Source organism: Atractosteus spatula, chromosome 8, assembly GCF_055471065.1.
Source record: "Atractosteus spatula isolate fAtrSpa1 chromosome 8, fAtrSpa1.hap1, whole genome shotgun sequence".
Lineage (NCBI taxonomy): Eukaryota > Metazoa > Chordata > Actinopteri > Semionotiformes > Lepisosteidae > Atractosteus > Atractosteus spatula.
In genome coordinates, this window is record NC_142713.1 from 521,029 (window position 1) to 545,710 (window position 24,682).

Below are 24,682 nucleotides of genomic sequence, written 5' to 3' on the forward strand. Positions count from 1 at the left end.
GTCATCCCTGGGGATCTGATCGCGTATCTTACTGGTGTGGAGTGGGAGCTGGAGACTTGTTTCTCTAGGATTCATGTAGAGGAGTCACTGTCTCCTTGGAAACACTGACAAGACCTGGAGTCCAGAAAGGACTGGAGTCCAAACCAGGTCATGTTTCCCCGATCCAGTCCGGTCCAATAAGAATCCAGTGACTGCTCTTTCCTCTGACAGAACAGGAGTGCACTGCTATCATAAAGCTGGAGCAAATCTCACTGCTGCCGTCTCAGTGTCTGACTGACTGTGGCTCAGACTCTAGTGAAACCCTCTCTCTCTCTGACACGGGACGGGATTGTCCAGGCCTGACCCAGGAACTCAGAAGCAAGGGAAGCGATCGCTAGCTTCACAAGCAATCCTCTTTGTTGTCATCTTGCATGAACTGTTTTTCTGCATGCATGTCTGTATACAGTAGGCATCAAAACAGACCGTTTTCAGTGCCTGAACGTTCAGTGTGGATCATGAAATATGCAGAAATCCGCTCTGCAGCAGGAACTACTGCCTGAACTCAGAAATCTGCAGTGTAATAACGATCCACAGCTGGAGTTCATGAGGGGGTGAAACTACCTAAAACTCCAGCTAACTGGCTGCAGCTGAGCCCCCCTGCTCAGCCTGTAGCTCCACCCCTGCTGCTCTGCTCATATCCAGGAAATCAGACAGCCTCTGCAGAAACAGCCTCGCCTCCACTCTGCCAGTCTCCGCAGACATGGCTGAAACCAGTATCTCACTGCCTCAGGAGAAGCTCAGCTGTCCAATATGCCTGGACATCCTGAAGAATCCAGTGACCATTCCCTGTGGACACAGTTACTGTATGGGCTGTATTAAGAGCTGCTGGGATCAGGATGATCAGACTGGAGTGTACAGCTGCCCCCAGTGCAGACAGACCTTCAGCCCAAGGCCTGTTCTGCACAGAAACACGGTGATGAATGTAGTGGTGGAGGAAATGAAGAAGACAGGGCTCAGTCCTCCTCATCTCCAGCCTCGGCCATGTTCTGGCCCGGGAGATGTGCCGTGTGATTTCTGCACCGGGAGACAGGTGAGAGCTGTGAAGTCCTGTCTGGTGTGTCTGGCCTCTTACTGTCAGACTCACCTCCAGCCTCACTGTGAGTCGGACCGTTTGAGGAAACACAAGCTGGTCGATGCTACTGCACATCTGGATGATCTTGTCTGTCCGAGTCATGACAAACCCCTGGAGGTCTACTGCCGTACTGATCAGAGGTGTATCTGCGTGTTGTGCACGAAGGATGAGCACAGAGGCCATGATACTGTCTCAGCTGCAGCAGAGAGGACTGAGAAACAGGTAAAGACTTCAATCCTTCACTATGATCTCCCTGACAAAGAACAGAGTATCACACAGGAATGTAACATGGCTTGAGTCATAAATACATTAGAATTCAAGAGTGTTTAGAAAGCAGTGGCCATCCCTCTATCTATATGATGGAAAAGAGCAGTTTGCACAGAGAAGTCTGTAACTGTGAGACGCAGATGGCGAGACCAGTGGGTCTTCACTATGCAGCTTTGTATGATTATAAATGTATCGCATTACTTGTATGTCAAGATATAGCTCCTTTTATTTTCAATCCCAGACAGCATGGACCAATAATAATATATGAGAATTCTATTATTTAAATATATATTAAAATGGGAGACTTAGGGCTCTGGAGTCGCAGCTTGCTAGAGGCACTGCTGCAGGTGCTGTTGTCTCTTATCAGTTGTGTTTCCCATCTGCCCTATTTTAGTCAAACCATTGAAATCAAAGATCAACTCTTTACCCAAAGGGTGGTGGGAGGGTGGAACAAGCTGCCCAGCCATGGTGTTGAGGCCGATACCCTGGCTTCTCTCCAGACACAGCTGGGCGAGCTCCTCCAGTCAGGACAGGAGGCTCTTCTGTACACAGAGGGGGGTGGGGGGGTGGAACAAGCTGCCCAGCCCTGTTGTTGAGGCCGATACCCTGGCTTCTCTCCAGACACAGCTGGATGGGCTCCTGAGCTCGTTTAGCGACTAACAAACGGCTCCTCTTGTCTGTAACCATGTTAATGTTCTTAAGTTCACTATGTCTTCTGATTTAAACTGGGATATATTTTAGAAGGCTGTTGTTGAGGGAAAGTCTGGTGCAGATTCCTCGAGCTCAGGATACACAGCAGCGCAGCGCAGCGCAGCGCAGCGCAGCACTGCAGCAGAGACGTCCAGCTGACGGAGGATTCCCCTGTTTTTAATAGGCGTCTTCACACTTGTCTCGTCTTGCAAAGCAGACGTCTGATTTCCTTCCCTGCTGATACTCAAGGGCTCACACGTTGCCTCTCGGTGTGGTCAGTGTCTCTAACACCCCTCGACACAGACCCCGCTGGGGAACAGACAACGAGGGGGACAAACGCACAAAGCCGCTTGTTTTAGGGAAGGGCCTTGAAGTGCTGGTTGTAGATGAGAAACTACCCTTGTAATCCCTTGTGTCAGCACCTGTAACGCAGAGCAAGACGATCAGAGCTGGAGCTTCTACAGCAGCCAAGTCAGTGTCTTTTCCCACAGTGTGATTACGATTGAACAACAATAATAATCAACTTTCTCTGATATAGCGCCTTTAAAGGTGGCTTCTCAAAGCGCTTTACAGAATACAATATAATAAAGAAAAAAAACACAAGATAAGCAGGATGAGAAGACAGTAGATGCTGGTAGCAGAGGAGTAAAGAACAGTTCAGCAGACTCTTCTGAAGAAGGAGGTGTTGAGTCTGGATGTTAAGCAGTTTAGAGAAGGAGACTCTCTGTCCTTGGGGAGAGAGTTCCAGAGCTCTGGGGCGCAGCAGGAGAAGCTCTGTCACCCCTAGAGTGTGGTCGGACTCGGGGGACAGACAGGAGAGCAGGATGAGCAGAGTGAAGGTGGTGAGGTGGGGAGCAGGACAATCGCTGCTCAGACAGGTACTGAGGCGCCGAGCATTGCAGAGCCTCACTGGTGAGCCTGAGGATTTACAGCCTTGTAGATGCGTCAATTAACAACTTCAACTGTTGTTCTAATATTTGAACATCTAAGAATCCTCCTATAGAGTAAAACTCCACCGGAGATCTTTTTGTGGAGCAGAAGAGGAGTTTATTGTATATTTGGCCGAAGAGAGGCACCCTCCCTGCAATTAGGAGGATGGTTCTAAGAAGACAGTTCCAGCTGGCCTTTACACACTTACTTGATAAGGACTACAAAGAGCTTAAGTCTCAACAAGGAAAACTTCAACCTTATTCAATTTCTATTGGTTAAGCGAACTTCCACCTCAATCATAAGATGTCTACGTAACTAAGCTACATCAGTTTTCTCTAAAAGCATGTAGTTGTGATAGGCCTTCTACACAAAAATAATTATTTGGGACTCTTGAAACAAACCTTCTTTCTGTCTGCAGGCCCCTGATCTTATCAGCAGCAGACACATTTAATGTTGCAGCTGGTGTTTTGCTGAACAGGGTTGTACAGAGAGAGAATTTAACCCTTCACTATGAGGAAGAGGATGGATACATATTCTTTCAAGTCTGGGTAAAAAGTACAGTAAGGATGTATTGTAATTCTTAGTTCAATGAGCTCTCAAGAATTGGTGAAAGAGCATTTCTGCCCTTGGATGATAACAAGGAAAAATCCTGCTGAGAGTGGGGTTAGTCTACGGAAGAAATATTCTGTGTTTCTCCACAGGACCAGCTGGGGGCGACACAGACACAAACCCAGCAGAGACTCCAGGAGAGAGAGAAGGAGCTGCAGGAGCTGAGACAGGCTGTGGACTCACTCAGAGTGGGTATTGACCAGAGGAGTGGACACACTGACACACATTCCCACAGCTGGACACTGGACACACCAGTACCCTGAGGAAACACCACACAAAGTAGAATGTAGTTTGAGTGTTGTCCTGTGTGATAATCCACTGTGTGTCTCCTCACTCAGCGCTCTGCACACACTGCAGTAAAGGACACTGACAGGATCTTCACTGAGCTGATCCGCTCCATTGAGAGAACACGCTCTGAGCTCACACAGCTGATCAGAGCTCAAGAGAGGGCTGCAGTGAGTCAGGCTGAAGGACTCCTGGAGCGACTGGAGCAGGAGATCGCCGAGCTGAGGAGGAGAGACGCTGAGCTGAGCCAGCTCTCACACACAGAGGATCACATCCATTTCCTCCAGGTAACAGCACTGCTCTGGGACTCTCTGCAGTCCAGAAGGGAGTCTCTCACACAGAGCTCTCCAATGGAGCTGCTCCTGGCTTCTCCCCAGGAATGTGTGCTGGAGCCCAGTGTGTTTGACTGGAAACTCCTCTCTCTCTCTCCTCCCTGCTGCAGAATTTCCAGTCTGTCTGTGTCCCTCCTGGAGCTGGAGACTCACCCAGCATCCCTGTCAGACCCCACTTCTCTCCGGAGACTGTGAAGAGAGCTGTCTCTGGACTGAAAGAGCGACTGGAGAACTTCTGCAAGGAGGAATCAGTCAAGATCTCCAGGACAGGTAAGAACAATTACATTTCTTTGAGACCAGCTAACAGTTTCCCAGCTCTTTTTTGTAAAGGGTGCCTATTAGTTGTATCAAATCACAGACACATAAGCCGATTTCTAAACAAGTTATATATCTACTTGTCTCACAGTTTCTACACAACTGTGACCTGGTGTCAAGTCCAGTGATCTTCAAGACCTTGACTGTTAAACATACTGACTCCTGTGTCACAGGACCTGGGTTTTGTTCAGTTTGATGCAGTAAGAGGTTGTGCACTGAAGATGGGTCTGAGGCGATGATGTCGATCTATCGACTCGTACGGTCTAGCCTGACCTCTGACCCCGTCTGGTGCAAGAGGAGCCAATGCAGGAGATCAGGGACTCGGCCAGATCAGTCCAGGCCGTACAGGATGATCACAGATATTCTGCCCCCTGGCACTGACTGTGCTGACATGTACAGCAGCTGTCCCCTCCTCATCACCTCTACAGCTCCTGCAGTACAGAGGCTCACTCCGTCACTCAAACTGTCGGCTTTGAAATAAGCACCACAGATTGGTCTCCAGTTCCAAGCCATCGTAGTGTCATAGTGCATGTTCACTCCCCTGTGTGGCAGCAGTCAGGAGTGCAACAGCGGAGTTAGGGAGCACAGTTCTCAGCCTCCAGGCCAAGGGCCAAGGGGATGCTGAGCTCTGCACTCACGGGTTCGAGCCTCAAGCTGGAGTCCAGTCTGGCTCGGGAGCCTTTGAGAGTCTCTCTACATGAATGTGTTTAAAAATGAAAATGAATCATTTCCTTTTTGATCTTCATCATGAGAGGTGCACCTGCGGTCTCCTCAGTGTCTTTAAAGCTCCGTTTCTCCCTGTGTGTCCCCAAGTCTCCTCAGTGAGTGACGTCTTCGGTCTGCAGACTCCAGAGCCCAGGACCAGAGCAGAGCTCTTACACTGTGAGTCTGTTTTCACTGAATGTTGCCAGGCCTCTTAAGACATGTTTGCACACTCACTGCTGCACTCTGACACACACACACACACACACACACACACACACTGCTGCACTCTGACACTCTCTCACACACACACTCACTGCTGCACTCTGACACTCTCTCTCTCTCTCTCTCACACACACACACACACACACACACACACACACACTGCTGCCACACTCTGACACACTGCAAGGTTTGTTACTGGTGTTTCCTTGAAGATGAATTAAAAGACAAGGACGGGTGTGTGTCCTGTACAAGGACGGGGTTCCCTGGTTCCGGCCCAGGAGGCCCGGCATGTCTGTAGGTCTCCTGGCTCTGCCTGAGGAAGCAGCCCCTGACTGGCCTGACTCGCAGGAGCTCAGCTGGGCTGTAGGGCTGGGCCCCCGGTACCCCTCTGACCGCCCTCTTCTCCCCTGTCAGACTCCTGTCCGCTCACGCTGGACCCCGACACCGCGCACAGGCTGCTGCGCCTGTCCAGCTGGGGCACAGCGCTGGCCGTGGAGCCCGAGTCCCAGCCGTACCCCGATCGCCCCGAGAGGTTCGACTGCTACAGCCAGGCGCTGTGCCGAGAGGGCCTGAGCGGGGCGCGCGCGTACTGGGAGGTGCAGTACAGCGGCCGAGGCGCTGATATCGGGGTCACCTACCGGGGCATCGGCAGGAGAGGGCGGGGCGAGGAGTGTGGCCTGGGACTGAACGACCAGTCCTGGAGTCTGTGCTGCTCCGGGTCCAGCTGCTCCTTCTGGCACAACGGCAAGAAAACTGCAGTAGCTGCCCCTCCCTCCTCCAGGATCGGGGTGTACGTGGACCACAGGGCTGGAACTCTGTCCTTCTACAGCGTCTCTGGGGACACAGCGACCCTCCTGCACAGAGTCCAGGCCTCCTTCACGGAGCCCCTCTACCCTGCGTTTGGTTTCGATGTGCTGGGGTCTGCATTAGGTTCCAGCATGAAACTGCTGCATTAGATCCGTGTGTCCTCTGTTATCCTCTGTGTTTGTGTGTCCTGTGTGTATTTGTGCTCAAAGCTCTGTGTGTTCTGGTTTGTTCTATTTCTGTGTTGTTTCCAGATCCTCTCTTACCAGCTACCAGCTACTGTATGTGCAGAAAATACCCGGGTAAAAAAAAAAATCTAAATCATCCAGCAAGGGGCTCCTGTGAGGGGGAGGGGCGGAGCTTGGGTGGGGCTCGGGGGAGGGGCGGAGCTTGGGTGGGGCTCTGGGGAGGGGGCGGGGTGGGGCTTGGGGCGGGGCTCTGGGGAGGGGCCCTGGGAGAGAGAGGGTTTGGGTTGATGTTTAGGGAACCAGGCACACGTCATTAATGGAGCCCCCCTCCTGGCAGCTGTCCAGGTCGGGCGGGACGCTCTGGGCGCCGCTGGGCAGTGGGCTGAGCCTGAGGAAGAGCAGACAGAGGGGCTCCAGGGGGCTGGTGTCCCCCCCGCCCCCATGACAGTGGCCTCCAGCTGCGTGTGCTCGCACACAGGCTGCTCCGTGGGCAGCCAGCCCCTCATGTCCCACCCCCCCCGCCCCCCCGCTCTCGATCTGCTCGCTGCCCTGGCGCACGGAGGACCGCGGCCATGGCGAAGACCTTCTGTGGCGCAGGACACGGTCATTGCTTCCCGAGACATCTGCCGACGAGAGGGGGCCGTTCCGCCCATCCTGCTCCTTCGGGAGATCGGAGTCTACACTTTCATCTGGCCCAGAGTCCAAGTCTCACCTACCTGACTCAGAACCCTGTTCCAGACACCCACCACTCTTTGTGTACAGATGTTTTTCCTATTCTCTGTCCTTAATAAATTACCTTTGCACTGATAAACCTTTTGTATGGCTGAATAGCTCGTTTTTTTAATTTCTTTAAAATGAGTTTTGAAATGTTGAGGTAACAATCCAACACTTACTGCTCCTTCCATCAGCCCCTGAGGACACTAAGGTCACTCCTGGGAACACTGAGATCACTCCTGGTCACAGAAGTCACTCCTGGGGACACTGAGGTTACTCAGACACTAAGCCAATACCCAGACAGCGTCGGGACTACTAGGAACACCAGTTTTATTAATTCACATCTAAAAGCACACTTACAGACACCCAAGAAGATTCAGTGTTATTTTAACATGCATATTTTCAAATAATTATTTTGAAGAAATTCACATGTTTTCAGGAATCCATTCTTGCTGTAAGGCAAAGCTCTATAGAAAGTTTGACTCAAAGCCTAAAATTCTGTGGTCTAAGACTATACCTGTTAAAGACAATCTAATCCAGAGGCTACCCTGCTTTGTATCTGCTTTCTCTGTTGGTACAATAACCTGAAAAGCAGAGAAAATTTTATTTTTTTAACTTAGGACTCTATTCGGACCTATAAATACACCTTCACAGAAATCAGAGCAATTTTAATTTCTGAACAACACAAATAAAACCTTAACAAATAAATCAAAATATCAATGAGTGATGGAAGACTCAGAAACAAATTTCAAATCATGAAAAAAATAAACAGTTTTGCGTATTCAAGCACAATAGCCCCCCGTGCAGTGTACGTCTGTGAGCGCTGTGTGTGTGTGTGAGCTGTGTGTGTGTGTGAGCTCTGTGTGTGTGTGACAGCTGGTGTGTGTGAGCTGTGTGTGTGAGAGAGCTGGTGTGTGTGTGTGTGAGTTCTGTGTGTGAGCTCTGTGTGTGTGTGACAGCTGGTGTGTGTGTGAGCATTGGTGTGTGTGTGTGTGTGGGCTCTGTGGGAGAGGAGCCCAGTGTGCTCTGCTCAGGGTGAAGACAGGACAGAGGGTCCCTGGTGCCCCAGCTGCACAGGGGTCACTGTGTCTATTTCATCTGGCTCAGGACCACACTGGAGGAGGGAGAGAAAACCACCCCCTCCCCAAACCTAATCCCAAACCCCACCCCGGGGTAGAGGGGCTCCGTGAAGGAGGTCTGGACTCTGTGCAGGAGGGTCGCTGTGTCTCCAGACACGCTGTAAAAGGACAGAGTTCCGGCCCTGTGATCCACATACACCCCTATGGTGAGGGATTTGCGGATCGGGATATCAGTTCTGGTCTTACTGTGCCAGAAGGACCAGCTGGACCGAGAGCAGTACAGACTCCAGGACTGGTCACTGTGTCCAAACAGACAGTCATCTCCCCAGCCTTTCCTGCCGATTGCTCTATAAGAGACTGCTACAGCAGCCCCCCAGCCTCCCCACTCCACCTCCCAGTAGCAACGACTCCCAGTCAGCCCCTCTTTGCACAGCACCTGCCACCAGCACTCAAATCTCTCAGGGTGATCGGGGTACTGCTGTGGGTCTTCACTGCGTGTCACCTTCCTGTTGCCTTTAGACAGACAGAGGTGTCTGTGCGCTGTGTTGGGGTCCAGTGTGAGCCGACAGGCATCTGATTGGAGAGAAGAGCACAGTCAGAGGACAGGCAGGCAGAACAGACCAATCCCTGAGCAGATCTCCACTAGAGTCCCGCCCCCACAGCCCAGTAAGATACACGCTGGGATTTCTGATTGGAGAGAAGAGGACAGACAGGCAGAAAAGACCAATCCCTGAGCAGATCTCCACTAGAGTCCCTCCCCCACAGCCCAATACGATACACACTGGGGTTTCTGAGTTTCTGAGCTCTAAGTGTGTGTGAGTGCATTTTTCAGTGGGGAGCAGGAGTGAAAACAGACTCACAGTGTAAGAGCTCTGCTCTGGTCCTGGGCTCTGGAGTCTGCAGACTGTAGATGTCACTCACTGGGGAGACACAGACACAAGGAAATAACTGAATTCATTGATAAGGACTGAACTGTCACATTCCTAATCATGACATTTCTGTTCCTCTATTGTCCAGGTCACCCTCCTGTTCCCCTCAGACAGACAGAGGTGTCTGTGCGCTGTGTTGGGGTCCAGTGTGAGCTGACAGGCATCTGATTGGAGAGAAGAGCACAGTCAGAGGACAGGCAGGCAGACCAGATCTACTGTTCCTGTCTCTCCTGTGAAAATTCTGATTCCCTGAACACTGGAGCTGTTTTGGTTTGTATTTCACAAGATCTTCTCCAAACATGTAGAGTCACTGAACCACAGAGTTTCTGTCTGCAACTTGCACTCAGATATGATGTGTGTCAGAGTGTGTCTCTGCTGTGTTTGAGCTCCAGGTATCTCTCGGTGGGCAGCTGGAGTGAAAACAGACTCACAGTGTAAGAGCTCTGCTCTGGTCCTGGGCTCTGGAGTCTGCAGACTGTAGACGTCACTTACTGGGGAGACACAGAGAGACATGTCTCATCAGGGCTGATTGTACTGCAGTAAAAAGCAGTATATTTATTCTTGATTGAAGTGTTGACTAGTTATTGAGCAGATATTGACAATTTGCCCAGACTTTGTCAGAAGTTGGACTTCATTGATTAAAAAATATTTTTTCTAAAGCCTGAGTAATATGAGTGTTCACCAGTATACCTATTACATGTAGCATTTACACAAATACTATTCTGAAACAGGACTCTTCTACTCTATTGCTATTGTACAACTGTTCTTTACAAAGAAAGTGTGTTTCCCCTCTGACCTGTCCTGGAGATCTTGACTGATTCCTCCCTGCAGACATCCTCCAGTCGCTCTTTCAGTCCAGAGACAGCTCTCTTCACAGTCTCTGGAGAGAAGTGGGGTCTGACAGGGATGCTGGGTGAGTCTCCAGCTCCAGGAAGGACACAGACAGACTGGAAATTCTGCAGCAGGGAGGAGAGAGAGGAGTTTCCAGTCAAACACACTGGGCTCCAGCACACGTTCCTGGGGAGAAGCCAGGAGCAGCTCCATTGGAGAGCTCTGTGTGAGAGACTCCCTTCTGGACTGCAGAGAGTCCCAGAGCAGTGCTGTTACCTGGAGGAAATGGATGTGATCCTCTGTGTGTGAGAGCTGGCTCAGCTCAGCGTCTCTCCTCCTCAGCTCAGCGATCTCCTGCTCCAGTCGCTCCAGGAGTCCTTCAGCCTGACTCACTGCAGCCCTCTCTTGAGCTCTGATCAGCTGTGTGAGCTCAGAGCGTGTTCTCTCAATGGAGCGGATCAGCTCAGTGAAGATCCTGTCAGTGTCCTGTACTGCAGTGTGTGCAGAGCGCTGAGTGAGGAGACACACAGTGGATTATCACACAGGACAACACTCAAACTACATTCTACTGTGTGTGGTGTTTCCACAGGGTACTGGTGTGTCCAGTGTCCAGCTGTGGGAATGTGTGTCAGTGTGTCCACCCCTCTGGTCAATACCCACTCTGAGTGAGTCCACAGCCTGTCTCAGCTCCTGCAGCTCCTTCTCTCTCTCCTGGAGTCTCTGCTGGGTTTGTGTCTGTGTCGCCCCCAGCTGCTTCTGTGGAGAAACACACAGCCAACTTATTTCACTCATCCTTGTAACATATTTGGGAAAGGTTACTGTCACAAACCCAACAATCTCATTATTTCAACAAAAAATATTCTTATTCCTATTCCTAACTATTTTAACACTTAACATACATAACCAGACTGTTGCAATTAGTTTGACAACGTAAGAAATATGTTGACACTATAGTATTGGACTGTCTGTTAGAGGGTTCATACAAAAACTCAAGACCTACTGTAAATTTAGCATTCATAAAATGCAATAATACAAACTTCAGAATGAATTTTTGCTTACAAGATTTCATATGTTTAGAAACAGCAAGGGTTGTGCTCAAATGTTCAATCAAAACACAGAAATCTATCAGACTTTCTTAATATCTCTTTACTCTTCAATCAGTTCCAAGCACAGATTCAAAGTCCTCACCTGTTTCTCAGTCCTTCTGGCTGCAGCTGAGACAGTTTCATGGCCTCTGTGTTGGTCCATTACACAAACCATGCAGATACACCTCTGATCAGAACAGCAATAAACCACCAGGGGTTTGTTATGAGTGGAGCAGGTCTTCTCCTTCAGCTGTCCTGTGGCCTCGACCAGCTGGTGTCTCTTCAGTGGAGCAGCTTCATAGTGAGGCTGGAGGTGAGTCTGACAGTAAGAGGCCAGACACACCAGACAGGACTTCACAGCTCTCACCTGTCTCCCAGTGCAGACATCACACAGCACATCTCCAGGGCCAGCAGGACTGGGAGCAGGAGGAGGACCACTGAGCCCTGTCTCCTTCAGTTTCTCCACCACTTCAGCCAGGATGATGTTTCTGCCCAGAACAGGCCTTGGGGTGAAGGTCTGTCTGCACTGGGGGCAGCTGTAGACTCCAGTCTGATCATCCTGATCCCAGTGACTCTTAATACAGCCCATACAGTAACTGTGTCCACAGGGAAGAGCTGCTGGATCCTTCAGGATGTCCAGACAGATCGGACAGCTGAACTGGTCCTCTGTCCACAGACTAGAGGCCATTGTATTCCTCGGGTGAAGGCGGAACAGAACCTGCTGGAAGAGAAACAAACCTCCTGTGTGTGAGACGCCTCAGACTGCTGGGAACGCAAGAGGTCTGACAAGAAGGAAAAGAGGGATGGTGGACTAACAGGATCGACAGGTGACACCCTTGGAATTTAACTCTTTCTGCACAGGACGTCTGGCGAGTTTCAGATACTCCTGCAATTCAAGAACATCCACATTCTGTAAGAAGGCAAAACTCTGCACACAAAACCAGTTTTCAGATAAGAGCCTCGTGCATTTAGTCCAGTGCCAGGAGTGTCAGAGTCTGTCCCAGTGTGTGAACGTGTTCGGACAAGGACAGAATTAAAAATACAGAGGCCTGGCGCTTCTTGCTGGAGGCCTGCGCTGAGTCTGGTACCTTGTAGAGAACACATCGCCATGGTTTTCTGACCCCTGTGTTGCACAGAAACTCATTTCCATGGTTAGTTCTGGGTGAGTCCGGCTGGGTTTATGAACATCTCCACAGCGTCTGGGTTATTCCTCAGGCTGGAGAGACCTCAGGATTGCTACTGTGCTGGCTGAGGGTGGGAGAGACCTGCAGAAGCCCTCTGTCCTAACAGACACACACTGTGACCAGTGGAGTGTGGGCAGTGTGCTGGTCACTGGTGGGGTCAGTCTGGTTCAGACAGAGAGGAATCCCCAAAGTGGATATTTTCTTTTTATTGACTGCTGAAACTCTCGGTCCTTCTCCTCCCCCCATTTAACCCAATACCTTCCTCATAAGAAACAATTCTCATTTCTGATTTGTCAGTATCAAGTCATCCAGAGCGGCTGGTCTGAACTGATCGTCTGGTCTTCTGGCTGGTCCAAATCAGGGCTGCGCACTAAGCAGCGTTTTTTTTTATGAGGGGCTGTTGCTTGGAGAGGTTTCTACACTTAGGATGTGCTTTTGCGCTTAACGTTTCTGCCTACCGTCGCCCGTTTAAGATACAGTAGGTCACCTCCCCCTGCCGACTGGCGGGGACGTGCGCGGCCCCTTTAAGGCCCGTCCCGTTCCGATGACGTCACAAACGTGCGCGCTTTTATTTTTCGTCCTGGCGGCGTGTGAGTGCTGCTGGCAAATAAAGGAAATGAATCGAGGAGGCTGGGGGGGGACGAGGGAGGTTCTGTTGGTTTCCTGCGGGCTGGGCTGGAGTGGGTGCGCTCACGATTGTCTGTAACCGTGACAGCAGCTGACACTGTGCGTGGAACCGTGACGGAGTTTTTCCGTGCACGAACTCGGCGTGACACCCCGCTGAAATACCTTTGATTCGCGATATACAAACCCTGTGGTAAGAAAAACACCCCCCTGTGACCTTATAAGACAACACGGCGAGCTGATACCCTGAAACCGTGTGTTGGAGAGAGAAGTCAGCCTTCAGCCTGCAGCTCCCGGGTTTCGGAGGCGCTGTGCTGGCTCGGCTGGACACACCGATGTACCGGTAAACCGCGGCTCTTGATCAGGCGGTGCGTCAGAACACGAGCCGAGGGGATTCAGAGCGTCCCGCACCTGGAGGGCAAGAGTGCGCTTGGAGAACCTGGCGTGTGGGGTCCGTGCCTGCCGATCTCATGTTGCAGGAAACGCTGAGCTGCACGTACGCTTGCATAATAAAAACAGGAAAGCGCCAACTCTTTTAAAAAGGAACGTTTATTGTATGATCTTCCCGGGCTGACACAAGTTAACCCTGCAGAACATGCTGCTGCTGTTGTTTTTTTTCCTGCAGCGCAGGAAGGCTGGATGTGATCAAACTAAAGTTTAACAATGAGATGCAAGAAATAAGCGCTTTTACCCCTCACCAGTGGTCTGCGCCAATGTGAATACATTCAAACGAATTCACACAATTTGCATTACATGTACATTAAAAAGAAGAGTAAAAAAACTAAAAATGTCTAAATCTATAAAATAATTTTAAAAATATGCTGCTCTGTTATGTTTGGTTTTATTTTTTTGTTTAGGAAACTGACTCTACAGTGACAGGAACACATTACATCACATTATAACATATTTTGTTGTTTATTATTGTTTAAGATAGAACACGTCATTAAAAACATCCCACATCAACATCCCGGGATCAGGACTGAGATCCAGGGAGAAATGAGGAGGCCAGTGTGTCCTCATGCACAGCACACGCCCCTGTGGAAACGGTACGGGTTGGTCTGAGATTCGGCTTGTGTGCTCCAGGGGTGGTGCTGTACGTCACCTTTGGTTTCCGTTCACCCTCAAACTATTCTCGATAGTTACACAAAGCAGAGGGTTATGGCAGGTGGCACAGAGCCATGTGCATATTGGTACAACAAAGACAGATCCAGAACGCTGGGTAGAGAGACTCAGTGAACGTGGTGCGGAGACTATAGATGGGGCTCACTGTGTCTCCAGAGACGCTGTAAAAAGACAGAAGTCCAGCCCTGTGATCCACATACACCCCTATCCTGGGGGAGAAGTTGTTACCAACATCAATCTCTTTGCCATTGTGACAAACTGTGTAATGATCAACATAACGATATAAGCACCAGGATCTGTCATTATTTCCTAACTCACATTCCTTTTCATTTCTTTTTCTCTTATACATCACTCCTATTTTGAACACACTACAAGAACCCTCCACCTCCCAGTAAGAACGGGGTGCAGACAGACTCTGTTTACACAGCACTTGGAATTCTGAGTCAAACCTCTCAGGGTGGTCTGGGTAGGATGAGTTCTGAAAGTCTAATGTCACCTTCCTGTTCCCCTCAGACAGACTGAGGTCCCTGTGCACTGTGTTGGGGTCCAGTGTGAGCTGACAGGCATCTGATTGGAGAGAAGAGGACAGTCAGAGGACAGACAGGCAGAACAGGCCAATCCCTGAGCAGAGCTCCACTAGAGTCCCTCCCCCACAGCCCAGTAAGATACACACTGGGGTTTCTGATTGGAGAGAAGAGGACAGTCAGAGGACAGACAGGCAGAACAGACCAATCCCTGAGCAGATCTCCACTAGAGTCCCACCCTCGCAGTCCAGAAAAAAGTAAGGCCGTGTCCCAGTTCTTGCACTGAGCACTAAGCCCTTCCTCCAAGTTCGCAGTTCTGTGACGTAGCACCAGTGTGACTTCAAGTACACGAGGACTCGGGGGGCACCGTTATCAACAGGGGGATGGGACCCGGCTCAGGGTCACAATGCTGTCTGTTGTTGATGCTGCTATTTCAGGTCGGCAGAACATTTTTTTAAAAGACGTTTTCATTCTCTGCTCGCTGTTTGATGAAATTGCGTGTCACCTCATCTGTCCCTGCACAAACTTAGTGACACATCATTTTCAGTCATGTTGAGCTACTCGACTCAAAACAGGTCAAGTAAACTTAGGAACACTGGGCAATACTGCTCTCGGTTTATTCAAAGATTTGTACTATTGAATCCATCTCATCTCGTCTCTCCTGGCACAAAAATGACAGTACGAGGAACATAACATGTTCAGTCACTTTCATTACAAATAAACTAAATAAGGTCAACCTGACAGCACCTCAAAGCTGCTTTGTTCTAGTAAATACTGTGTCTTTCCGTGTACAAAAACACTTACATCTCAGAAACTGGGCTCTGGTCCTGGGCTGGGGCTCCTGTACGCAGCAGATCTCGGTCCCTAGAAAGAGACAGGGGAACAGCATTTCATTTTCTGCATGAACCTAGGACAGACGTAGCACTAGGCAGACTTATCTGGAGATGCGTTCTCATCAGTGAGACTGGGAAGCATTTTCCATACCTACTAAGGGAAGTTAGTTCTGAGATACCAATCATGAAGTGCAGAACCTATCTCTGCATGATTTTAGGATTTATTCTGATTAAGAAGTTCTTCATACAGGAACAACCTGTAAGATGTAGTGAGAAGTCCCTCCATGGGGGAACCTCCATCTTGGCTCAAGTCCATGGAGTGTCCTTGAGCCAAGATGGCCACTTTGTGCTGCCAAATCAGGAGGACTGGTCCCGAGTACTGGGAGTGGGTGAAACTCACCCAGCCTCTGGGTGCCATCAGGAGTCTTATATGAGAGCAGATGGGTGAGAGCGATTTAGTCTGTCTCGACTCTAGTAAGGGATGCCTTTGGCTGGAACGCAGGCGCACACCCCTGACAGAACAGGATGAGGACGTGCTCGTGTACAGGACTGGAGCTGATCCAGGAGTGATCTGTACTCAGGTGAGTCACAGGTGCTGGACAGGTGGATCGTGTGGCAGCTCGTTCTCCAGGGCCAGTGTTCTAATGTACCTGTCTATGAAATCTGTGGTCTTTGTTGTTTAGGAAGTATTTTGGGTGACTTTACCTCCTCCTAGTACTGGGGCCCTGGGTCAGTTCCTGGGGTGCTATCGGTGTGAAGATTGTACATCGTTTGTGCTCGGTTTCCTCCCGCAGTCCAAAGGCATGTGAGTTGATTGGTTTGTGTGAAAACGGGCCCTGGTCTGCGTGTGTGTCTGTGTGTCTACCTGGCGCCCTGTCCATGATGCATTCTGCCTTGTGCTCGCTGCTTGCTGGGATAGACTCTGGCTCTCCCACGACTGCACTGGCTAAAAGGTTATAAAATATAATCTATTTTTTAATAACTAGATTTAATAGCTATATATATATAACGTCTCTCTAGATTTTACTCTATCTGAGTGCAGCCAATCTGGGAACACAGGACTCTCCATGAGGATAAAGGAAATCAATATAAAATAAAGACACAGCCCATAACACAGCGAAATTAGCAGCTTTCAAGAAGAGCTTCATGGTGTGTTTCTCTACTAACTGGTTCTGGAGATCTTGACTAATTCCTCCTTGCAGACTCTCTCCAGTTGTGTTTTCAGTCCAGAGACAGCTTTCACAGTGACCTCAAAGGACAGTTTCTTAAAGGAGACCCTGGGTGAGTCTCCAGCTCCAGGAGGGACACAGACAGACTGGAAATTCTGCAGCAGGGAGGAGAGAGAGGAGTTTCCAGTCAAACACATGGGGCTCCAGCACACATTCCTGGGGAGAAGCCAGGAGCAGCTCCATTGGAGAGCTGTGTGTGAGAGACTCCCTTCTGGACTGCAGAGAGTCCCAGAGCAGTGCTGTTACCTGGAGGAAATGGATGTGATCCTCTGTGTGTGAGAGCTGGCTCAGCTCAGCATCTCTCCTCCTCAGCTCAGCGATCTCCTGCTCCAGTCGCTCCAGGAGTCCTTCAGCCTGACTCACTGCAGCCCTCTCTTGAGCTCTGATCAGCTGTGTGAGCTCAGAGCGTGTTCTCTCAATGGAGCGGATCAGCTCAGTGAAGATCCTGTCAGTGTCCTGTACTGCAGTGTGTGCAGAGCTCTGAGTGAGGAGACACACCGTGGATTACCACACAGGACAACACTCAAGCTACATTCTACTGTGTGTGGTGTTTCCACAGGGTACTGGTGTGTCCAGTGTCCAGCTGTGGGAATGTGCATCAGTGTGTCCACTCCTCTGGTCAATACCCACTCTGAGTGAGTCCACAGCCTGTCTCAGCTCCTGCAGCTCCTTCTCTCTGCTTGCAAGATTCCACTGAGATTCTGTCTTTCTGTCCTTCAACTGCCTCTGCGGAGAAACACAGAGACACAGTGTTTCTCAGAGGAACCTACAGTTTAAAGACGTTGCACTGTTGTCTAGAGCCAGAAACTCTCCATTTCACCCCTGAAGAAACATGTTTCCACTCAGACAGGTCCAGGAAACAGAGGGGATCTTTCCTGTACTGTATCCTCACCACAGGAACTTGTGTCTGTTCACACATTGATGCTGCAGTGTTAAGTCTGCTGGACCATACAGTAGTCAGGACAACCCTAAAGACAACGTTAGACGTGATTAGTGATGTTTTAGTTGCACCAGGTGGGAGACTGTGTGTTAGTAGACAGTGAGAGGGGCTGTAATCCTTATCTTGTTCTGACTTCTGCTGCAATAACACACACGATACAAGAGAATACACAAACTATAGCATGAGGTCTGATAAAAATAAGCTAAATAATCAACAAATCTAAAATGACCAGTCATTTAGGAGGGTTTCTTAGTTTTTTTTATTATTCTACGTATTAAAGCCAAAAAACAGTAGTGAGAATGTTGAGACTGATTTAGGATTAACTACAGTATATTTATATAATTATACTGGAGCTGCTGGCCATGAGGTTTCAAGCACTTACTGTTTTCTCCCTCCATGCACTCTCAGCTGATACTGTGTCGTGGTCTCTATGCTGGTAGTCTGAGCACAGCAGACAGATGCAGGTCTGGTCCGTCCTGCAGAAAACCTCTCGCAGTTTCTGATGATCTGGACAGATCTTCTCCTCCAGCTGTCCAGTAGCATTTACCAGCCTGTGTCTCTTCAGTGGAGTTATATTATAGTGAGGCTGGAGGTGAGTCTGACAGTAAGAGGCCAGACACACCAGACAGGACTTCACAGCTCTCACCTGTCTCCCAGTGCAGACATCACACAGCACATCTCCAGGGCCAGCAGGACTGGGAGCAGGAGGAGGACCACTGAGCCCTGTCTCCTTCAGTTTCTCCACCACTTCAGCCAGCATGATGTTTCTGCCCAGAACAGGCCTTGGGGTGAAGGTCTGTCTGCACTGGGGGCAGCTGTAGATTCCAGTTTGATCATCCTGATCCCAGCAGTTCCTAATACAGCCCATACAGTAACTGTGTCCACAGGGAAGAGTCACTGGATCCTTCAGCAAATCCAGACACACAGGGCAGATGAACTGGTCCTGGGAAACTGAAATACCGCCTTCTGCCATTTTCCTGACGAGTAAAAACTGCACAGAGAGGAGCAGCAGTAGTGAAGCTGTTTCAAGAAAAGCGAAACTGATCTGTGAGTCTCACTTCCTGGATCTGCAGAGTGCAAGGGGTGTGGTTAGGAGGAGGAAGCAAAGGGGCGTGTTTTGGAAGGAGGCGGGGTCTTGTGGGAGGTGCATTTTGAGAGGGGGTGTGGTTTCGGGTGACAGAGAGGTTGTGTTGATAAACTGATGTCAGTCCTGTGCAGAGATAAATGTGGAGTCATTCCGCTAGCTTTTGTTCTCAATAATCCTAACCATTGTGGTAGCTTAGACACTGGGACACTCTAAAAGAACGTTTATGAACTCTTTCACTGAGAACCAACTCACACCAGTTTATACTGTACCTTTTTCATATATCAGTTCAAACAGCTTCATTGGCATGACCGATGAATTGCAGTGCTGACAAAGCATACAGTGGACTCTGGACTTATTGTAGCCCCTTGATAAATATGAAGAAAAAAGTCATCATAAAATTAACCACATGGATAATGACAGATATTTAATACTCATATGTTAGGGGAATACTTGTCCTTTTTTTCTAAAACTTTTTTTCAACTCAAGGTTCAACAGTAAACAAGTAATGCTGTTTTACCTGAAAAAAACATAGATGCCAAAATTATTGGCACCCTTCAAACACAATCAAGCACACCTGAAAAAATAATATATTATTTGTCTTAAGGTGCTAACGTGTGAATGTTAGTGAGTTCCTGTTTCCCTGGGTATAGAAATGATGAAACACACAGAAAAACCTGTTCTCATCCATCGGGATGGGGAAGCTCCAAGATCTAACGAAGGAAATGAGGCAAACCATTGCTGATCTTCACAAAGCAAATAATGGGTAGAGAAATATAAGTAAAACTTTAAAAATACCAATGTTGCCCCTCAGAGCATTAAAAAATCCAACACCGCTGGAACAGAGGTTAATTTGCCAGGAAAAATCCACAGGTTTCAGTTAAATCTCAGCCCCTTGACGAGCCTGGACAGAGCTGATTTCTCCTGATTTACTCAGCACAGCTCCCTGCTGACTTCTTCACGATCAACCAGTGTTTTCTACCTTTGTCTAGGTAATGTCAAAACCCACCTAAAGTCAGTTAATGTCACCCACTTAGCCCTGATCACTCATCCCTCCATACGGATTCTTCATGACAGGCCGATGTAAAGCAGAACCACATCTGGACCGAGTGTATCAGGACCGAGGCTGTTCCAGCAGACAGAGGGTCCAAACCACTCTCCCAGGACAGGGAGATCCAGCAGAACTCCAGCCCCCGGAACCAGATGCTCTCCGGGTCTGTGGGCAGAACCTGCAGGTTTCTGACTATGATGTCAAGACAGAGTGTCTGCAGACAAACACAGGATTATGTCAGTCTGGTGGTGTGTCAATGTGTCACTGTGTCAGTGTGTCAGTGTTTGAGTGTGCCTGTGTATCAGTGTGTCAGTGTTTGAGTGTGTCAGTGTAAGAGTGTTCCTGTTTATCAGTGTGTGTGTTTGAGTGTGTGAGTGTGTCTGTATCAGTGTTTGAGTGTGTCTGTGTTTGAGTGTGTCTGGATCAGTGTTTGAGTGTGTCTGTGTTTGAGTGTGTCTGTATCAGTGTAAGAGTGTGTCTGTGTTTGAGTGTGTCTGTATCAGTGTTTGAGTGCGTCTGTGTTTGAGTGTGTCTGTATCAGTGTAAGAGTGTGTCTGTGTTTGAGTGTGTCTGTATCAGTGTAAGAGTGTCTGTGTTTGAGTGTGTCTGTGTTTGAGTGTGTCTGTATCAGTGTTTGAGTGTGTCTGTGTTTGAGTGTGTCTGTGTTTGAGTGTGCTGGTATTTGAGTGTGTCTGTATCAGTGTAAGACTGTGTCTGTGTAAGAGTGTGTCTGTGTTTGAGTGTGTCTGTGTTTGAGTGTGCTGGTATTTGAGTGTGTTACAGAACTGAGCCCTCCCTGTGACATGATCTCTCACTGTGGGTTCAGAGCAGACGAGCAGCTCAGCTTGTGAAAGAGCTCCTAGTGACCAGGGTGTGAACACTCCTGACAGCGAGATGATGTTTGTCACGTACTTGTAGCCAGTTCCCCTCTACAAGTTGACTGGTGGAGGTTGTAACTTCTCGTTTTCAACTTCTGTCTCGAACGCTGTTCACACTGTCCTGCCTGCTGTGCTCAATCCTAACTTTTTGCAAATTTTTGTGTTGTCATATACTTTACATTTTTAGAAATTGTTATTGTTTGGTACGGTATATAGTATAAAGAAATTCCAAAAGTCATGTGAATACAAAAGGAAAATAAAATGCATTTTTTTACAATTTACACAATATTACTACCTTTTCTTTCCATGATACAATGCAGTATAACAAACACAGTTTACAAATATTAGAATGAAAATTTTTCAAGACACACTTATGAAATATCTCGGTAACACACGAGGGAGGACACATACCTGGAGTTTCATTGCATTAAAAACAGTAAGGGTAAAACAGTGTCGTTAAAAAATTAGACATTGTTACAATATGTCGATCTGCATGATCTTTATGTGACAAATGTATCAAGAGGGTCATGTACCACAGTTCCTGTCTGCGGTGCTTTGCTCTAACTCTGCTCTTCGTGAAAGTTTCATCCTCACATTGACAACACACTGTGTTACAGATCACAAGAAGGCTGGTTGTTTGAGTGTTTTTGATCAGTTCTATTTGGACACACTTTATTAATTGTGTTTTTTTCTTCCTGGGGGATCTTGCACAAACGTAAAAAGAATTTCCCGTTCTGTCAGTTATATTCTCTCAGTTAACTGCCGTGCACAGGCGTCCCTTTAGGAATTGACAGTGTTTTCTCTTTCAGGGGACGAGGTTTAGATTTCACTTCGATGTTGATTGAGGTTTTGATCAGAGGTGTGCTCATATACAAACTGCACGTACAGCTACCAGCAGTTCCCTTTCGGAAACCAGCACCCCTCAGCATGTGACCCGGCGCGGTGGGTTATAAAGACACACTCCTAGAGCCCCGCAGTCGCAGCTCAGCTCCTCTGCGAGACGAGGCCGAGGAAGAAGGAGCCAGTCCGCGTTTCTGGAAGTCAAGGTTTGGGTGAGTACAGATACCTTCTCGAACGTCTTTCGCGATCACATTTACAACGGAGAGATTAATGCTGACGATGCAGCACTTCTTTCCTGCACTGTAAACAGGTAAGTGGTGACGACTAGCGTCCAAATCCTTCAAGGACAGCTTTGCAACATTTCTCTCTCATTTAGTTTAGGATGAGTTACAGTAAATGTTGATTGCTGTTGAACGGTGAACACACAGAGGGGTCTGGAACATGTTCAGAATGTTTTGTTTTTGTGTAACTATATTGTTGTTTTTTTAATAAACATAAAAATACATTTTGCAGTTTATTAAATGACAGAAAATAAGAAATAGTGTCCCAATAAGTCACTAAGAGCTGAGTCTGAGACCCTTGTTATACATATGTCCAGCAACTGTCAGTAATTACTGTGTTATTTTACAGTATACGACGTATAACATTGTGGGCTTCCACTGTAAGTAATTAAGTGCCTGTAATTAAGAAATTCTCCTGCCCAAACTGTCATGCCAACGCAAATTGTTCAACATCGGTGTTCAGTTGGTACAGACTGAACACGGGGAAAATGTTCTGGTATAACAGCACAGAACGAAACCTTAAAATCGAATGGCTTCACATTCAGTCCCGGAGACTCGGTTTTGCTGACGCACGTAGCGGGAGTCTCAGCCGCAGCGCCAGGCCGCGAGACTGTCGATCACGCTGTTCGTGAGATGATCGGAACAGCCTGGAAAATGAACATGTTCTGGGAAGATCCGATGAGCTACAGTATGTCACGGAGAGCGCGGGAGGAGCCGGGCCGGAGACCCCTGGGGTGTGCTCTGCAGTGGGGCAGCCCCTCAAGTGTCCATCCTGTCAAAGTTATATTTCAGGAGTCATGGGTGGCAGCGTGTCCGTGACGAACAACACGCCTTACCCCTGGTCCTACTGCTACTCCTACATGGGCAGCACCAGCAGCATCAAGGTGAGAACCCCACCCATGGGACTCTTCTCTCCCAAGCTCTGACACGTGACCGCACACGCACACGCACACGCACACGCACGACCTGCTCACGCCTGCAGCGGATCCATTCCTGCCTGCATGTGTGCTGGAGTCACTCCTCGGCCTTGAACCCGACAGTTCGAATTCCCCACTGTCACGCCCTCTGCAGCCGGAGGGCGCTCCTGCTCTGTCCTGCCCCTAGTTTCCTGTGCTTTGCTGTCCTTCCGGTGTCTCTCTCTCTGGGGCTATATATTTCTGGGTCTCTCATTCACCTTCGCCCAGCATTGACGTTCGGATGTCCTGAGGCCCGCCGAGCACCAGGTCGCCGCCCCGTCGGCGGCCTGAGGGCTAACCCCCGTTCCGCCGCTTCGCATGGGGTCTCTTCCGCTCTCCTGGCTCTGCGCGGTTCGTCCCTTCCGACACCCGTGACGGCCACGGCAAGGAGGGCGAAACGGCTCTGCAGTCCAGGAGGGGTGTGTCGTTGGCAGCTCTGCTGCGTCAGGGACAAGGCTGTCTGTCCAATCGCCGAGCCGCTGTGTGTTAAACTCCCGCCCCTCGGTCCCGATGGCCGCCGACGTGTTCGTCACAGCGGCAGCCCGTTCGCCGGCTCTTGACCGCGACTCCCTTCAGGCGGGTCCTCACAGGCTGGGGCAGGCTCCAGCCGCCCCACGGCTCTGTACTGGACACAGCTTTAGAAAGCAGACAGACGGACGATTCGTGGATGAGTGGATGAATGAGGGATGAGTCAATAAGAGGATGGGTGAACGAACGGATGAATGGATAAGTGAATACAGTAAGTGGATGAATGGATTGGTGGATGATGGATGATGGATGATGAATGATGGATGATGGATGATGGGATGATGGCTGGTTGGGTGGGGGAATGAATGGATGAGTGGATGAATGGATGAGTGGATGACTGGAAGAATGGTTGATGGATGATGGATAAGTGGATGGGTGGATGATGGATGAATGGATGATGGATGGTGGGATGATGGCTGGTTGGGTTGGTGAATGAATGGATGAGTGGATGATGGATGATGGATGATGGATGATGGCTGGTTGGGTGGGTGAATGAATGGGTGGGTGAATGAATGGATGAGTGGATGAATGGATGAGTGGATGATGGATGAATGGATGAGTGGATGAGTGGATGATGGATGAGTGGATGATGGATGAATGGATGATGGATGGTGGGATGATGGCTGGTTGGGTTGGTGAATGAATGGATGAGTGGATGATGGATGATGGATGATGGATGATGGCTGGTTGGGTGAGTGAATGAGTGGGTTCAAGCATGTCCTCCTGTCTCTCTCCAGGGGAGTGGCACGCTCTATGGCTTCCAGAGCAGAACGCACGAGCAGAGAGAAATCCTCAGCTACATCTACGTGAAGTACGGCTCCTGTGGCGCGAGCGAGTGCCTGAACTCCTACGACATGGTGCGCTTCTACAACGGCATCGACAGGCCCACCTTCACCATCCAGGAGTGCTGCAGCCGCACGCGGGTGGAGCTGGTGTGCGACAGGGGCGGGGACAGGCCCTCGTGCGAGAACAGGGGTGAGTCACCTCGGCGGACCCGGCCGCGGGGCGCAGGGCCCCCGGGGGCCCGGAGGTGCCATCGCACACCCGGATACAGGCGGAACTGGGCTCTGCAGCTGTCGCATTGCATTTCAGATGTGATGTGGGGGTGATGCTTGGTCCGGGGGGCCCCCTGCCTTGTGCCCATTGGCTGCTGGGACAGAGCCGCGCCCCTGTGCGGGGTGGGGCAGTTAGAGGAGGGGTGGGGGCTGTTGATCTGTCAGGGTGGGGGTGCTGGGGTTCCTCCGAGTTGCCCCTGACCCCCGCCTGGCGGCGCCTCCCGGCAGGGTTCATGGAGGAGGCCCGGAGGCTGCAGCAGCAGCAGGAGGAGGAGGAGGAGCGGCGCCGGCGGCGGGAGCAGGAGGAGCAGGAGGAGCGGCGCCGGCAGGAGCGCCTGGAGAGGGAGCGGCGGATCCAGGAGCAGCTGGCCCGGGAGCGCGAGGAGAGCCAGCTGAGGCTGGCGCGGGCCTCGGAGCGGCTGAGGCTGAGGAGGAGCTTCGCGGGCCAGGAGCGCCA

The 24,682-nt window shown here is 49.8% G+C and overlaps 3 protein-coding genes across 5 annotated transcripts; 1 reads left to right on the forward strand and 2 right to left on the reverse strand.

Moving 5' to 3' along the window:
• The first annotated feature begins 693 nt into the window (after positions 1 to 693).
• LOC148828951 (E3 ubiquitin-protein ligase TRIM16-like) lies at positions 694 to 6,646 on the forward strand. The gene is made up of 6 exons (XM_088922795.1): positions 694 to 1,333; positions 3,700 to 3,795; positions 3,946 to 4,179; positions 4,335 to 4,494; positions 5,353 to 5,421; positions 5,881 to 6,646. The coding sequence occupies exons 1-6, from the start codon at positions 740 to 742 to the stop codon at positions 6,420 to 6,422; spliced, it is 1,695 nt and encodes a 564-aa protein (XP_088778921.1). The 5' UTR covers positions 694 to 739; the 3' UTR covers positions 6,423 to 6,646.
• An 834-nt stretch (positions 6,647 to 7,480) lies between these two features.
• Positions 7,481 to 11,863, reverse strand: LOC148828952 (E3 ubiquitin-protein ligase TRIM16-like). 2 transcript variants are annotated; one of them, XM_088922792.1, is made up of 7 exons: positions 11,200 to 11,863; positions 10,672 to 10,767; positions 10,288 to 10,521; positions 9,977 to 10,136; positions 9,612 to 9,671; positions 9,112 to 9,171; positions 7,481 to 8,824 (listed from the first exon to the last, which is right to left on the reverse strand). In XM_088922792.1, exons 1-7 carry the CDS (start codon positions 11,782 to 11,784, stop codon positions 8,262 to 8,264), a joined length of 1,758 nt encoding a protein of 585 aa, XP_088778918.1. In that variant the 5' UTR covers positions 11,785 to 11,863; the 3' UTR covers positions 7,481 to 8,261. The 2 variants fall into 2 exon arrangements, with proteins under 2 accessions (XP_088778918.1, XP_088778919.1); XM_088922793.1 differs by lacking the exon at positions 9,612 to 9,671.
• A 1,574-nt stretch (positions 11,864 to 13,437) lies between these two features.
• Positions 13,438 to 18,595, reverse strand: LOC148828953 (E3 ubiquitin-protein ligase TRIM16-like). Of its 2 annotated transcripts, XM_088922797.1 has the most exons (6): positions 17,935 to 18,595; positions 17,243 to 17,338; positions 16,859 to 17,092; positions 16,551 to 16,707; positions 15,355 to 15,414; positions 13,438 to 14,593 (listed from the first exon to the last, which is right to left on the reverse strand). In XM_088922797.1, the coding sequence occupies exons 1-6, from the start codon at positions 18,523 to 18,525 to the stop codon at positions 14,061 to 14,063; spliced, it is 1,671 nt and encodes a 556-aa protein (XP_088778923.1). In that variant the 5' UTR covers positions 18,526 to 18,595; the 3' UTR covers positions 13,438 to 14,060. The 2 variants fall into 2 exon arrangements, with proteins under 2 accessions (XP_088778923.1, XP_088778924.1); XM_088922798.1 differs by lacking the exon at positions 17,243 to 17,338 and having other exon boundaries at positions 17,935 to 18,577.
• Positions 18,596 to 24,682: the final 6,087 nt, after the last annotated feature.